Below are 14,669 nucleotides of genomic sequence, written 5' to 3'. Positions count from 1 at the left end.
GATGATTGGATATGACTTCTTTTTTGAGCTTGGTCATGTTGCTCCGTTGTCCAAGTAGTTGCAGTTGAGTGATGCGCCCGCTCCCTTTCCCGGGGGCTGGGGCTGCTACCTCATCCTGAAAAGATGTGTTGTTTCATGATATCAGCTTACAGCAACCATGCACAGATAACTTTTCAAACATTTAATGTAATACTTCCATGCTTAAATCACCAAATTGGCTTTGGAAAATATGCAATCTCTTCAAATTATATTCTCTTTTAACCCAGAATTCACAATATAACAGGGCAGTCGGTTAAGACATTTGAAATGAATGCATAAAATGGCTTAGCATTACAGGATATTCTATTTTTTAAGAAGCACAGTATTGCAAATGCCACAAATAATGAAATCAGCCATGCACTTTTTTACCTGTATTGTATATAATATAATTGGGTATGGAAAGGACTTAGAGGTTGTATTAGTTTCCTGGGCCTCCTGTGACAAAGTATCACAATAGTGTGACTGAAAACACAGCAATTTATGCTTTCACAGTTCAGAAGGCTAGACATCCAAATGAAGGTATTAGCAGGGCCATGCTCTCTCTGACACTCGGGTAGCTCCTTCCTTGCCTCTTCCTGGTTTCTGGTGGTGGTCAGCAATCTTTGGGATGCCTTGGCTTGCAGCTACACACTCGAATCCATCTCAGTCATCACACGACATTCTTCCTGACTGTCTTCACATGGTATTTCCCTTTTATTATAAGGATACCAGTCATATTGAATTAGGACTTATTCTGTAGCTTGTCTTAATTTGATCACATATTCAAAGACCCTATTTCCAAATAAGGTCCCAGTCACAGGTGCAGGGATGGAGTATAGGATGTCATCATATCTTTTGGGAGGATATCTTCCTACTCTCACTAGGGTGAGATAGTTGCTGTCGAACTGACCTAGCTGTAGAAATTGGTTGGAGAGCTGAGTGGGTAAGAAAAGGTCTAAAGAGGGATGCAGGGAAAGTCTGATGTTGGGCAGAGCCAGAGCCCACTGGTCAGGGGATCCAACTGATGGCAAACATTCTGGAAATAGATGGATGAGATGGTCATCATTGGCTAGATCACCACCATTCCATAGACATGTACAGTTAGTCACATTTGTAGTTTCAAATTTTCAAGAAGTCATGTTAAAAAAGGAAAACGAAATGGGGACATGAACTTTAATAATGTATTTTATTTAACTCAATAGATCCCAAATATTACCATTTTAATATGGCATCAATATAAAAAAATACTAAGATATTTTTGTCATCTTTTTTCCCATACTAAGTCTTCAAAATCCAATATGCATTTTATACTTGCAGCAAGCACATCATCAGTCATATTTCATGAGCACAATAGCCACATATGTATTAGGCCGCTCTAGATTCTAGAAGCGCTGCCCTTCAATGGTGGATGCAAGCCACAGGCTGCATTGCACGTGAGTCTCAGTTCGGGGGAAGCAAGGCAGGTAATCAAGGATGTTTGGGGAAGAGCGTAGGACATGTCTGGAAAGGAAAAGGTGGTCTAAGTGGAGACAAAGTGAATGCAAGGGACAGGGACCCACTTAAACTTCCTTAAGTAAGGTGTGGGGTGGTTATTCTGCACAGTGAGATCCCTTGGAAATGAATTGTAAAAAGGCACACTTGAGCCAGGAGTCCCTGCAGGAAATATGTCAGACAGTCACTCTCTTTGTCTCTCTCTTTGGGGTTATGAAGCCTCTTATCTCTTCTCTCTATCTGCTTTTTAGTATCTTTCTACACACTTATTTCCTCTTTTATTTGTCTACCTGAATGTTAAAATGATGTCCTCAGCTGCTAACTCTGTCAGATCTCAACCCAGCTCCCCACCACTGTCTCCTAGTGTCCCCATTTCATGTTCCAAGATGAGAAAATCTGATCAGCCTCTTGGTCAGCCCTCCACCTTTGGGATCAGTTAGCTGAGGTCGAGCTCATCCAGTACAAGCAAGGCCACTCATCCCTGGTGTAAGGCAATGGTTTTCAAAGTGGTTTCTCCCCACCAGCAGCATTAGAAATGCAAATTCATGGGCCCCACCCCAACCTGTTGAATCAGTGTCTCTGGGATAGAGCCGAGGACACTATGTTAGAGCAATAGGTGAGTGCCCTCACCTATTCAGAAAGGGAATCCGCCTTAGTACACCAACGTAGAGGCCGAGTAGGCAAGAGGTGAGGTGAGTGGCATGGGGGAACCCAGATCTGGAGAGACATAGGTCCCAGATGTGACCTCAGCTTCCATCATTGGGGACCAGGTCTTCTGGGAGGGGGGTCAGGGAAGGGGTCATGGAGAATAGCTTGGAATGTGACCTAATCCTAAACCATGTCAGGACAGGATTGCCCATGGGGGTTTTTAGTGAACCTAACTTTGAGGACATGGGAGAGGCAGAGGAAATAGTGGAGATGGGGGAGGAAGGGTCAGCTTGACAACAGCAAGTACGTGGGGGCGGTGCTGGCTGCTTCATCACTTATAAGCTAATTCGGAGGAAGCTAGAACTAAATATTAAATTCAATTCATGGTATTCTAAAGATTAAAGAAAGGTGAATTTTAAGCAGGGGTGGAAACTGCTGAGTGCCTGATATTTGCTTTTTCCATGGCGCATAAACTATTAAATTTGAAATTTATACTACAAAAATAGCTTCACATTATTACCATAACCTTACCTCAGACAGATTTTTTATTACTGGAGACAACTCTTCTGTGTAAAAAATATATTAATGGCTGGAGCAGAAGAAAAAAATACCAACTACAGATGGTAAGCATTTTCTTACAAAGTCATATGAAATTTAGCATTAGCCTTGGAAAACAGAAACATGTTTTAAACAAAAGATTTTAAATATTCTTATAACGGTGTTGATTTTTACCTCTTGTCTAGGATACCATCATAAAGAGTGCAATATTAAGTGGTTAAAATATGCTAATGAAAATGTTTAAAACTTTTGCTCAAAAATGCTATTTAATGAGTTGTTACAGCATTTTCATTGGAAGGTTCTATTTAGCGTTATTGATAGAAAAAAGCATTTTATTGGTATGAAATAGGTGGAGTTAGTATACTTGAGACAGATGCCTAAAACAATGATTCGATAAAAGGTGCACAGTTCTACAGAGAGCAAATTGGAAGTCATAAGGGAATAAAAAGGCTTTGAAAAGATTTTCTGCAATTCCCATGCCCATTAGAGACATGTATGGGTACAATTTACATTGAAAGTGGATTTCTATTTTAGGAAGAAAGAAAAGGGTAAATTCCCTAAGAATTGTTATTCCTCTCTTTTTTTCCTCATAAATGACTAAATTGTTGCCATTATGAAGCAATGCTATGCATTTAATGTAACATGTAATCAAATGAAAGTTTAGCTCTCCTTAACAGTATGAATGGTTTTAAAGCATTATTCTTATCTGAATCTTTTGTTTTAAACAGTTAAGATTAAACTTACACATAGGAAAGCCTAAACAGAGTTTTACCTGCATATTAAACGTGTATATATTTTTCGGTACTGTCACTGACACATTTGAATGTACTGCTTTAAACTTCTCAACAGGCAGTCTCCCCAGCTTCCCCCATCATGTTCTGAAATCCTAACTTCTATACCTAATACAAAGCTACAAATTATGTCAGTGGGTGGTTGGGAACAGTGTGTGCCATGAGAATGAGACAAATATGTATGTATGTATCAATTTGCTAAGTTTTATTGTCATTATCCTTCCAGTCTCTTAAATTGTGATAGTGTCTGTTGCTCAAATTGGTTAGTGTATCTTCAAAGCCTCTGTAGTACAAAGAAGCATTTCTAAATGATCTTGTTCACTGCTTTGCATACAGTAGGCAATCAGTATTTGTTGAATGAATTTCTAGTCTGACTTTCAGAACTTCATATAATCACTTTTGTTGTAGGGTTGTATTCAGACTGATGAGATGCTCTTGGAGGAAACTTCACCTGGAGAATGAAGTGACATCACTGATGAATTGAAAATTACCATTGACACTGATTTAGGATTAAAATATATTACAGACTTTGTTAAACATTTAAACTTGCATTAATGTTATAACAGCCTTAAACAAAGCACACAAAAAAATCCCTCATGCTGTTATCCTTGGTTTTCATTGTGCTGGATACTTTTGAATGCATACATACAACTTTTTATTCTGCTTTTAAACTTTGATTATTTGTAAACTCTTCCACATTAGATGATCTTCATAATTGTCATTTAAATGGGTGCATAAAAATCCATGCGGTTGATGTAATCTAATTCACCAGACTGTTTGCTCAATCCCCCTTTTGTTATTAACCAAACTTTACAAGTAACGTCTTCCATATTATTATACGTCAAGAAGAATATCCCAAGAGTGCAATTACAGAGTCAAAGGCTAAGGTACACTTATTTCATTTTTAATTTTTTTCCTCCAGAGATAACGACATACAGTACTGTATGAAAAGCTTTTCACACATTGCTCTCCAAGGTTTATCTTGTTAATAATCCTTTAAGGCAGTATTATTATCCTTCTATCCATATGCTACAGCTGGAAAAAGCCCGAGCAGGCAGGTAACCTGATCTTCACCAGGTGAGTCCTGGATGGAAGTGGCAACTACGGTACCAGGAGCAAAACATCCCTGGGGATTGGCTGGAATCTTCGGTATGGAAATAGTGTCTTTTCCCTCAGCGAAGCTACATTCCCAGAGGGAGCGGTTCTAACCTTGTTCGCCCCATCCTCTGAGTCCTGCACGCAGTGGAAGACTAATAAATGGAGTCCGCGCTGCACGGACAAAAGCTCTCCCTTAAGTGGGCTGGACACTAAGCCCCTCCTTGTTCCAGAGAGCTCCGCGCTGCCACTGATTTCCTTTGCCGACTCCCTCCTAAAGTTCTGCGTGGGACACTCTGCTGCAGGGAACATCTCCCCGACCGCGGCGCCTAGGCCGAGCCGGGCCTCGCGCCCCCGCGCCGCGGGCACCAGCGCGCGCCCGCCCAGGCCCCGCCCTCCGGCCCCGCCCCGCCCCGCCAGCCCCGCCTCCCGTCTCTTCCCCGCCCCCCGCAGCCGACGAGTGGCGGTGGCGGCCGCAGGACCGGGTTTGCTCAGACAAGAGGGCGGGTGGAGGAGGAAGCGGCCGATCCCTGAGTCTGCTCCGGCGCCGCCGAGCACCGCCCGCCCCAGTCGACCAGCCCCGTCGGCTCCGGGGTCTCGCCGAGCCGAGAGGAGGGAAAGGCGCAGGCGGCTGCGTGGAGGCGGCGGGGGCGCGGGCGGAGGCGGCGCGCCCGGCCGCGGCTGCCGCTTTGTTGTGCGGCCCGGGCCGAGGAAGGAGAAGTGGGAGGAGGGGGGAGCTCGGCGTCCCGCTCCCTCCGCGGCTCATGGCGACGACGCTCGGCACATCCGGGACCCTCCGGCCGTGGCGGCCGCGGCGCCGGCTGCTCGGGCCCCAGCCCCGGCCGCTGTGGTGACTCTGTCGCGCCTCGCCGTCGCCCCCGCCCCGCCTGCCGGCCCCGCGCCGCGGCCGCTGCCCCGCCGCCGCCGCCCCCGCCGTCGGGGACATGTCTAACCCTGGGGGCCGGAGGAACGGGCCCGTCAAGCTGCGTCTGACAGGTGAGGGGGGGTAGGGGGGCGCGCGGGCGGCGGGACCCGGCCGGGGCAGCCGCGGGGTGGGCAAGCCGGCGGGGGGTGTCTGTGGCCTTGAGAAGGGCCAGGGTCGCGATCAATGGTGAGTTTGGGGTCGGGGACGTGGGAAGGCCTAGTTCAGGGAGAGTCATGGCAAAACCACTCGCCCTTGTTTGGAAATTCTTTAAAAAGCCAAGGGTGACTCGGGGGTCTTTTGTTGAGGGGAGGGGGACCCAGGTTGGAATTCCAGGCAGATTTGAGATCGAAAAGCCTTGGCCGAGGAGCCCGACTCTCCCGGAGCCTCGGGGAGCAGCCCCTGGGCTGCCGCCCAGGTGGGGTCGTTGAGGGGATAAGGAGCTCCTGTGCGGGGATTATTGAATCCGGTGGTTGACTGCGCGCCGTAAACACTCCTTAAAGATGGAGCGCTTAACGGGAGGGTGTGTGTGTGTTCCCTGGTTGTTAACTTGTTCGCCCACTTGTGCCCGCGTGCAAAACCTTCACTTTCTGCTGCCGGTCTCAGCAGCCGGTGCCACACACCTGAAACGTACGTCCTTGGGAGGGAAGGAGACTGAGGTTGACTTTTCCGGTGTGTCTGCCTGATCCCGACGACTCCGGCTTATTGTACACTCTATGTTTTGGAAGTGTTTGATTGCAGGGTAGCATGTTTTGGGATGTTCCTTGTAGGCCGCAGAACTTGTGTCTTACTTCTAACTCTAGACCGGCTTTACAAACCCACTTTTTTTTTTTTTTTTTTTGTACATTTCTAAGGATGTGCTCACATAAACTTTCAAGCGAAGTTTTTTCTCTGATCCCAACCTCCCTCCGCTTGCCTTTTTCTAAATGAAAAAGAATGTCTGGAGGGGTTGCTAGATAGAAGGCTGCTCTTACAAAGTGTTTATGAGTCCAAGTGCATTAAATCTTTAACATTACAGGTCCATTATGCTTACAGTGCCATTTTTTTGTATTCTTACACGGTCGTGTTTCCTCATGTTAAGGAAAAAATATTTTTGGTTTGAAAAAAGATGATTGAAATCAGCATAGTTATCCTAGTTTCACCATTCACTATTAATAAATTACCCACGATGATATTTGGATGTGTGGTGAGAAAGATCATTTTCCTGAGGATCTGTGTGTGTGTGTATGTGTGTGTGGGTGGGTGCGTGTGTAAGAATAAACTGTAATTATGTTTGCCTACGCTAGACTTTGAGATTTATATGGACTAATTTTGTAATTGAATGCTTGTGTGTTACATCCCAGTCCACTGGCTGAACTTTTGAGATAAAGACTTGCAGTGAACTTGGTATTTGAGAATTTAGCCTGAGTGTATGTTGGCTGCAATTTAAAAAATATACTTCTTTCATGACAGTTTTCCTTTTCCTAGGGAAAACTGCAAAGAATCATTAACTGAGTGTTTCTTAATGGAAAACCTGGATTAGGGGATGCCTGTCTCCCCCATTCAGTTTCCTTATTTTCACATGAATCAATGGAAACCTTTATAAGAGATGTTTGTTGCTTTAGAGTTTTATCTACTGCTGTTCCTCTCCAGAGTCAGTCCTGTGTCAGTGATTATGGAAAGAACCTGTGATTCCAGGTGTGCAGAAAGCATCAAAAATAGGCTATTGGCCATTTACTTCCTTCTAGCCTATATACATAATGTGAAAATGAGGAAGAAAATAGGGATTTTTACTTTCTGCAGATAAAATGAGTTTGAGGTTTTTTTGTGTGACTCAATAGATCTAAAAGTGTTTATCTGTGGTTTCCTGACTGCAAATGATACATTATAAAAATTCATGAGTAAAGTTGGGAGCAAAGATTACACTTATTTTTTTTTGGGGGGGGGGAGAAACACAACTGAATTTATAGACTGACTTTGTATTTTTAGATTTTTCTGAGGAATTTTAAATATACTGTGTCCCCTTAATTGTAAAAACAGTTGAGGTACTCTCAATTTCTTAAAATGGTTGGGAATTTGTCTCTGTCATATTTTAAGAGAAAACTATTCAAATATTAAAAACATTGCCCTCTCCCTTTTGGTTACATATGGTGAATTTTCTTCTGTTTTGCCAGGAAAGTTAACATATATTTTTCATTTTTGTTCATTTACAAATTAGATGGTATATATTTTAACAAATAGATCTCAAGAGCTGGATTCAATTAGCAGCTTTTTAGGACATAAACATTAAAGGGTTAGATGGAAAAGATTGTTTTGACTGACTGGATAAATGACAGGGCTGTGTTTGATGTGTGTCCAGGAATTGGTCTGGAGCTGGTGCCCAACTTTTCAGTCCATCTTGAGAAGCCAAATAAAATATTTAACCTAGGCCTCGTTTTGTTTTTTTTTAAAAAGTTGATTCTTTGTTAAGACCTTAAGAAATGTTTGGCATACCTTTAGACTAAGTGTTTAACAGTTCATTTAGATCCGGATTCCATAATAGGGGAAAATCACTATTAAAAAAAAAAAAAAGTAGATCCCACAGCGATCTTTTATTTGGTTTACAATATACTGGGGCTGGAGGATGCTTTAAAATTTTTGGGTTTTGCTTTATGTTAATACCATACCAGTATTTTAAATTTACAGAGTGTCTTTGATTTCAAGGTGCTTTCTGAACTGTAGTTACTCAATTATATCCTTAATACAGAGTTGCCCCTTTACTAAAAGGTGTAAACAGTTCTTACATGATGACACACACGCACACACACACACTCAGACACACATATACACAAACTGAAGGAGAAGAAATATTTGAGCTATGAGATCTCTGCCCACAACAGATATTAGACTTTTCCACATATTATTCCTAAGACCACAATCAACTAGTGAACTGTTTGGTATTTGTTGATGCTAAGAAGGCAGGGCTAATTTAATACTAAATTTAAGATTCCTCAGGCCATTAGTGGTTAAAATCTGATTGGGTCCATCAAGCTACTGTTCTTTATGACACATTAACACTTGGTCATTAAAATGGGCCCTATGGTAAAGCTATCAGTTTCAGTAAGTATTTCTAGAGCAAATTGATTGTAAAATGTGAAATTTGTATGCATTATACTTATGAATATCTGATATAGGTTTTTCTTAAAATGGTTTGGATAGAACCTATTCTTTGTATTTGGTTATAGTAAAGAATTTGGGGTAATTTTTGTTTTATATCATTGTTTTTGAAAACCAAAGACTGGAAAAAGCAGTTTAGTATAATTTCTAATATTTAAAATTCTTAGATCTGGAGAAGTAACAGATTACTTCTCCAGAGCCTTTTTGTAATTTAAATGTTTTTGTACGCTCCTCATGTTATTAATTTATAAAACTCTTGGCAGTAATGAGGTTAACCTTGTCTGTCGCTGAGGGAAAATTAACTTTAAGTCTCACTTTAGATATGATGGCATCTTAGTATTGTTTTCTTTCGTATTTTATTGATTCAAGACTTTAAAAATTGCAACTTGATCATAACTCACAGGTTTTTAAGTAGGAATGTGCCTGTAAACCATAATGACTTTTTCTAGGGGTGTTAAGTGATTTGAATATCCGCAATTCATTTTATTTTCTTGGTTTCTGAAGAGGAAGCCAATCTGGTTTAGCGCCTTCCTTTTCTCTTTACATTATCTCTTCTAGTCTAACCTTCATATAGGCAGTTGGACCTGCCTAGGTGCTTCATGTAGTTTAGTTTTCATTTGTGAGTCAAGTGTGTGTGTGTGTGTGTGTGTGTGTGTGTGTGTGTGTTTTCCTCTTGAATTGTAACTATCACAACTACTACCATCATTTATTTAGCATATAATTTAGCATATTCAGCATATAACTTAATTTTTAAAGTAAATGAAGAGCTACATTTTAGGCACACAAGATTTCTATTTAGCCATTTTTGATGTCTTTTAAAGATTTTGAAAGCTTTTAAAGATGTAATATATCCTACTTCTTTCAAATAGACCATGCTTAACAGAACTTAGTATTTTATTTACGATTCAGCATAATTTTGAGTATAAATTATTGTGCTGTAGTGTGAGGATATCATTGTGGTGTGTAGAGAGACCTGTTTGACCCTGGCTATGTGGTGATACGTTGTTTAACCCTGTTCTTAACTGCTTTGCCCTCATTTTGTTTTTGTTACTTTCTCTAAGAATACTGGACCCTTGAAATATACTTTTGCAATCAGCATTGTTATGTGTTTCCATATGACTGACACGTATTGAATGCTTATTAAGTGCCAGATACTCTATTAAGTTTACACCTATTATCACTTTTAATTCTCACAGTAGCTCTAAGAGATAGGAGAAAGTTGGTTAAGTACACATCAGAAACTAAGTTGTCTAGAGAGTCTGTTACAAACTTACAAGATTTTGTGTGGAAACATAAATACTTTCCATTTGTTTGGAATTAGCGGTGAGATCCTTGCTCATTTTTTAAGGCTCATCTCCAGGATTACCCTTATCCGTATGACTCCCGTTGACTTGAATTGGCTTTTCCTCTGTAGCTCACTGCAGGGCATTGTTGTTTCTGTCTGTAAACTCCATGGAGGCAGAATCCTTGTTTCAGCATGGATTTGGCAAAGTGGTTTTGGCATATTATTGAACCACGGCTGAAGACATGGAAGTAGTTCTGTGTAATTCTATGTGTGTTCCTTATGGCTGATGCACTGGGTGTGAGTGGCAAGAAACGAGACTATCGACAGGGGCAAACCCATGTAGGACCTTGTTGTATTTTGCCAAGAAGTTTGATTTTTTTTTTTTAAGGCAGTAGGAACCATTGAAAGACTTTAAGCTTTGATATATTTAATGTTTAGAAACTTGGGGCAGGAGGGAGGATGGACTGGGATGGGAACTGAGAAGACTGATTTTAGGATAACCAGTTAAAACAACCATTGTTCATGTGTTTTTCTTGTTTTCACTTTTATTTATTTCCAAATTTTGTTATTACAGATAATTGCTATAAACATTTTGGTGTAGATAATTTTGCTTTTTTATGTTTTTTAAAGGATGATTTCCTTAGTGTATTTCCATAGAAAGTGCTATTGCGTTCAAGGGTTTTTGAGGTCTTTTTAAGGTTCTTGATTAATTTTTTTTCCTCAGGCGGCTTCCTGAAAGAATTGTGCCTCTTCAGAGCGGCAATGGATAAATAAATGTCCCTTGTCACTATTCTGTTATAAGCATTGACTCTCGTTTTTCAATTTTTTTGCTAATTTCATGGCAGTTAATCTTTAAACATTTACTTGTGAAGTTGAATATTTTCCGATTTACTAATTATATTTCTCTTTGTTGACTTGTTTGGCCCTGTCCTTGTTACCCTGTTTCCCTGAAAATAAGACCTACTCCCAAAATAAGCCCCAGTTAAGATCATCAGCCAGATGGACGTATTTAGTACGTTATGACGATGTTCCAGAAGAAAATGACATGACTGTATTTGAATAAATGTAGAATGTTGTACATGAAAAAATAAGACATCCCCTGAAAATACGCCCTAATGTGTCTTTTGGAGCAACAATTACTATCAGACCCGATCTTATTTTCGGGGAAATACGGTATCTGTTAGGGTCTTAGTTTTTTTCCGTACTGATCTGCCTGAGAATTAAAAAAGGTATTAGTCTGTTATCATATTTGCTACAAACATTTCTCCCAGTCTGTTACTTGTCTTTTAATTTTGACCATTTTTGGACATCCAGAAATTTGTTATTTTAGAAGTCAAATCTGTCCAACTTTTGTTTCTCCTATTATTTTTATACTTAGAAAGGCCTTTTTCCTCAAGAGGCTTAGTAAATATTTAAATATATTTTATTTTAGTGTTTCAAAAAATGGTTTAGGAAGCTCTTTCTCTCCAAATTGCTATTAATCATCTCATCATTTATTAACCAATTCTTCCTTTCCACAGTGATGTGATTATCTTTTTAGTTATGTTAAATTAGTTATAGTAGAGTCAGATTACCTTGTTCAGTGTCATACTATTTTCATTATTTTAGCTTTATAATTTATTTTAGTATTCTCTTGGTGCCACAGCATATTTTTTGCTATTTTATATATTTGTTTTTCCATGTGAATATTAAACTTACTAGGTTTAAAAAGAAATTTCACTGGGATTATAATTAGAATTGCATTACTTTGGGAGAAGGAACCATTTAAGTGTAGTATTTAGTTTTCCCACCTAGGAGCATGCTATGTTTTTACATTTATTTAAGCTTTTGTCCATATTACTCAGGATAGTTTAATGATTTTTTCCCTACATTTTAATGTAATTTCAGCTAATTTATATTTGTGGCATTTTCATTGTATATTCCAATCTTGATTATTGCTTGTATTCAGGAATGCAGCCATGTATTTTTGGTTGATTAGAGCAATTTTGCTGAACCACTAAGCCTAGTTTTTGCTTGATGCTAGTTATCTAGGTATTAGTATTTGGCATTTTTTACAGTTGAATGTTAACATTTAAAAATTTTCATTTCTTTTGGGTTTTCCCACTAATGTGTGATCAGTTGAACAAAGTTAGGAATTTTATTTAATTTGTTTTAGAATAACTGCTGAAAGCATTGACTGCTTTTTTAAAAAACCACATTTGACAAGACATTAAGTAGCAACATGTATCTTAAGTTTGGCAGTTTGATTTCTTAGTGAAAATTGACAGCAGACATAAAACTTCAGTTTTAAAATAAATCTTGATGATTCATTTTAGGTAGGAATTACTACTCTGGTGATTGTACAGAGGGCATTTCTTTCTTCTCAAAAAGTTTCCTTGTGCCCCTTCATAGCCAGTCTCCTCCCATCCCTAGTCCTTGGCAACCACCCATTTACTTTCTGTCACTATAGTTTTGCCTTTTCTAGAATTTTATGTAAATGGAATCATACAGTATATAGCCTTCTGGATTAGGCTTCTTTCACTTTGCACAATCTTTGGTTAATATCTGTTCAAATCTTTTGCTTATAGTTTTAAAATTGGACTATGTTCTTATTATTGAGTTTTGGCAGTTCTTTTTGTTCTTTTTTTAAAATGAAAATTCAATACAAATGGGGTGTTGTATACCTACACCCCATTTTGTTTATCCATTCACAAGTATCCACAGATATTTGTTTCCAGGGTTTGGCCTTAAAGCTGCTACAAACATTTGAGTACATTTCTCTTTGTGAACATGTTTTTATTTCTCATGATTAGGATTGTTGGATCGTATGGTAAATATGTATTTAACTTTAAAAAAATTCGCTAAACTGTTTTTTTTCCAAAGTTGTACCATTTTGCATTTTTACCAGCAGTGTATGAGAGTTCCAGTTGCTCCCAATCCTAGCTAACACTTGCTGTTGTCAGTCTTTGATTATGGCCATTCTAATTGTGTAGCAATATTTCAGTGTGGCTTTAATTGTTATTCCCTTATTGACCTATAGTACTGTTAAGCATCTTTTCATGGATTTGTTATCCATTTATCTTTGGTTAATATCTGTTCAAATCTTTTGCTTATAGTTTTAAAATTGGACTATGTTCTTATTATTGAGTTTTGGCAGTTCTTTTTGTTCTTTTTTTAAAATGAAAATTTCAAAAAACTTTTAATGGCAGGAACAGACACAAGTCCTTTACCAGATATTTTCTCTATATTGTGACTTTTTACCCCCTCCATAGTGTTTCAAAGAACAGAAGTTTTTAATTTTGATAAAGCCTTGTTCAACTATTTTTTTCTTTGTGGTTCATGCTTTTTATGCCTTAAGAAATCTTTTCTTAATTCACAGTTCTAAACATTTTCTTCTATGTTTTCATCTGCATTATTTATAATATTAGCTCTTACATTTAGATCTATGACCCTTTGAAAGTTAATTTTGTAATATGGTGTGAGAGGTAAGGATAAAGGTGTTTTTTTTTCTTCCTTTCCCATATGGATGTCCGATTTTCCTAGCACTGTTTGTTAAAATATTTCTGTTTTCCTCCATTGAATTGTCTTGGCACCGTGGCTGAAAATCAATTGACAATATACATATAGTTCTATTTCTGGACTGTATTCTGTTCCTTTTATTTACAATTCTGTCCTTTAAAAGTTTATTATCTATAACCCACACTATCTTGATTTCTGTAGCTTTAATGTAAGTCTTCTGATTTCAAAAATTGATAAAAAAACTTTTGTAAACATTTTGATAAGATTAGATTAATAAGCATAATTGAGTCTTGTTTATTTATTTTTGTTTATTATTAGTTTCAGGTAGACAAAACAATGTAATAGTTAGACATTTCACCCCCCCCCACATAACTGAGTCTTTTAAATTTAGGATCCTTTAGGACCTTGTAATGCTTTAGAGCCATTCTTTCATTTGTATAGCCAACAAATATTTATCAATTTCTTGACATGTCCCAGACATTATTTTTATTATATGGTATCATGGGTGGAGATATAAGAAATCAGAGTAGACACAGATTGGACTCTCTTTTTCCTTTCAAAGTTTTTATGATTATTTTTATCTCTCACTGGTGAAAGTGGATTGCAACAAGTATGACTTAGGAAGGTTTGCCTGTTGACCAGCTAGAACCCTCCTCAATTCGTTTTTAGAAGAAGGTGGGCAATAGAAAATATATAATTGTTTTAGTAAATGTGAATTGGATCATGAGTTTTTAAATTTGTATTTTTTATATTATGATTATGTATTTTTTTTCTATCAGACCAAAGAAAGGAAGCAACTTAATTTTATTAAAATCTAAGCAGACTTTTTTATTTGACCACAGTGCATTCCTGGGAACTGTCACAAAGCAAACATCATAATGTAGGTCTTACTTACTGCGAAAAATATACTTGGTAATTTTGTGGGAGACAGTGAAGTGTTGTGGAAAGAGTATAGAACTTGGAGGCAGAAAATTTGGGTTCGGATATTAGTTATGCCACTGATTAGCTTTGTGTCCATAAGCAAATTACTTATTTTCTTGGTGCCTCTGCTTTTAGTTATAAGTGCATGCTTTAAATGACAGTGTTATTTATTTTAGGATTCTGCTGGACAAGATAAAGTGTATGTAAAAAATACTGTTAAAACTGTAAATTATTATGTTAATGTATTTTGTCATTTTTGACCACACTTTTTAAATATGTTAGTCATAACCAATTATACGTTGTTTTA

General features: G+C 38.5%; 1 protein-coding gene across 2 annotated transcripts in view; it reads left to right on the top strand.

Moving 5' to 3' along the window:
- The first annotated feature begins 5,332 nt into the window (after nucleotides 1-5,332).
- The window catches only part of SMURF2 (SMAD specific E3 ubiquitin protein ligase 2), a 90,876-nt gene continuing 81,539 nt past the window's right edge, over nucleotides 5,333-14,669 (top strand). The window contains exon 1 of one of the 2 annotated variants that reach the window (XM_033091137.1): nucleotides 5,333-5,597. In XM_033091137.1, the coding sequence (XP_032947028.1) occupies nucleotides 5,546-5,597 (52 nt within the window). In that variant the 5' untranslated portion in view covers nucleotides 5,333-5,545. The remainder of the gene's footprint in view (nucleotides 5,598-14,669) is intronic. The other variant, XM_033091139.1, reaches the window with a different exon arrangement.

This window comes from Rhinolophus ferrumequinum, chromosome 21 (assembly GCF_004115265.2).
Source record: "Rhinolophus ferrumequinum isolate MPI-CBG mRhiFer1 chromosome 21, mRhiFer1_v1.p, whole genome shotgun sequence".
Lineage (NCBI taxonomy): Eukaryota > Metazoa > Chordata > Mammalia > Chiroptera > Rhinolophidae > Rhinolophus > Rhinolophus ferrumequinum.
Note: the sequence above shows the minus strand (reverse complement) of the source record. Positions and strands in the feature narration are given on the sequence as shown.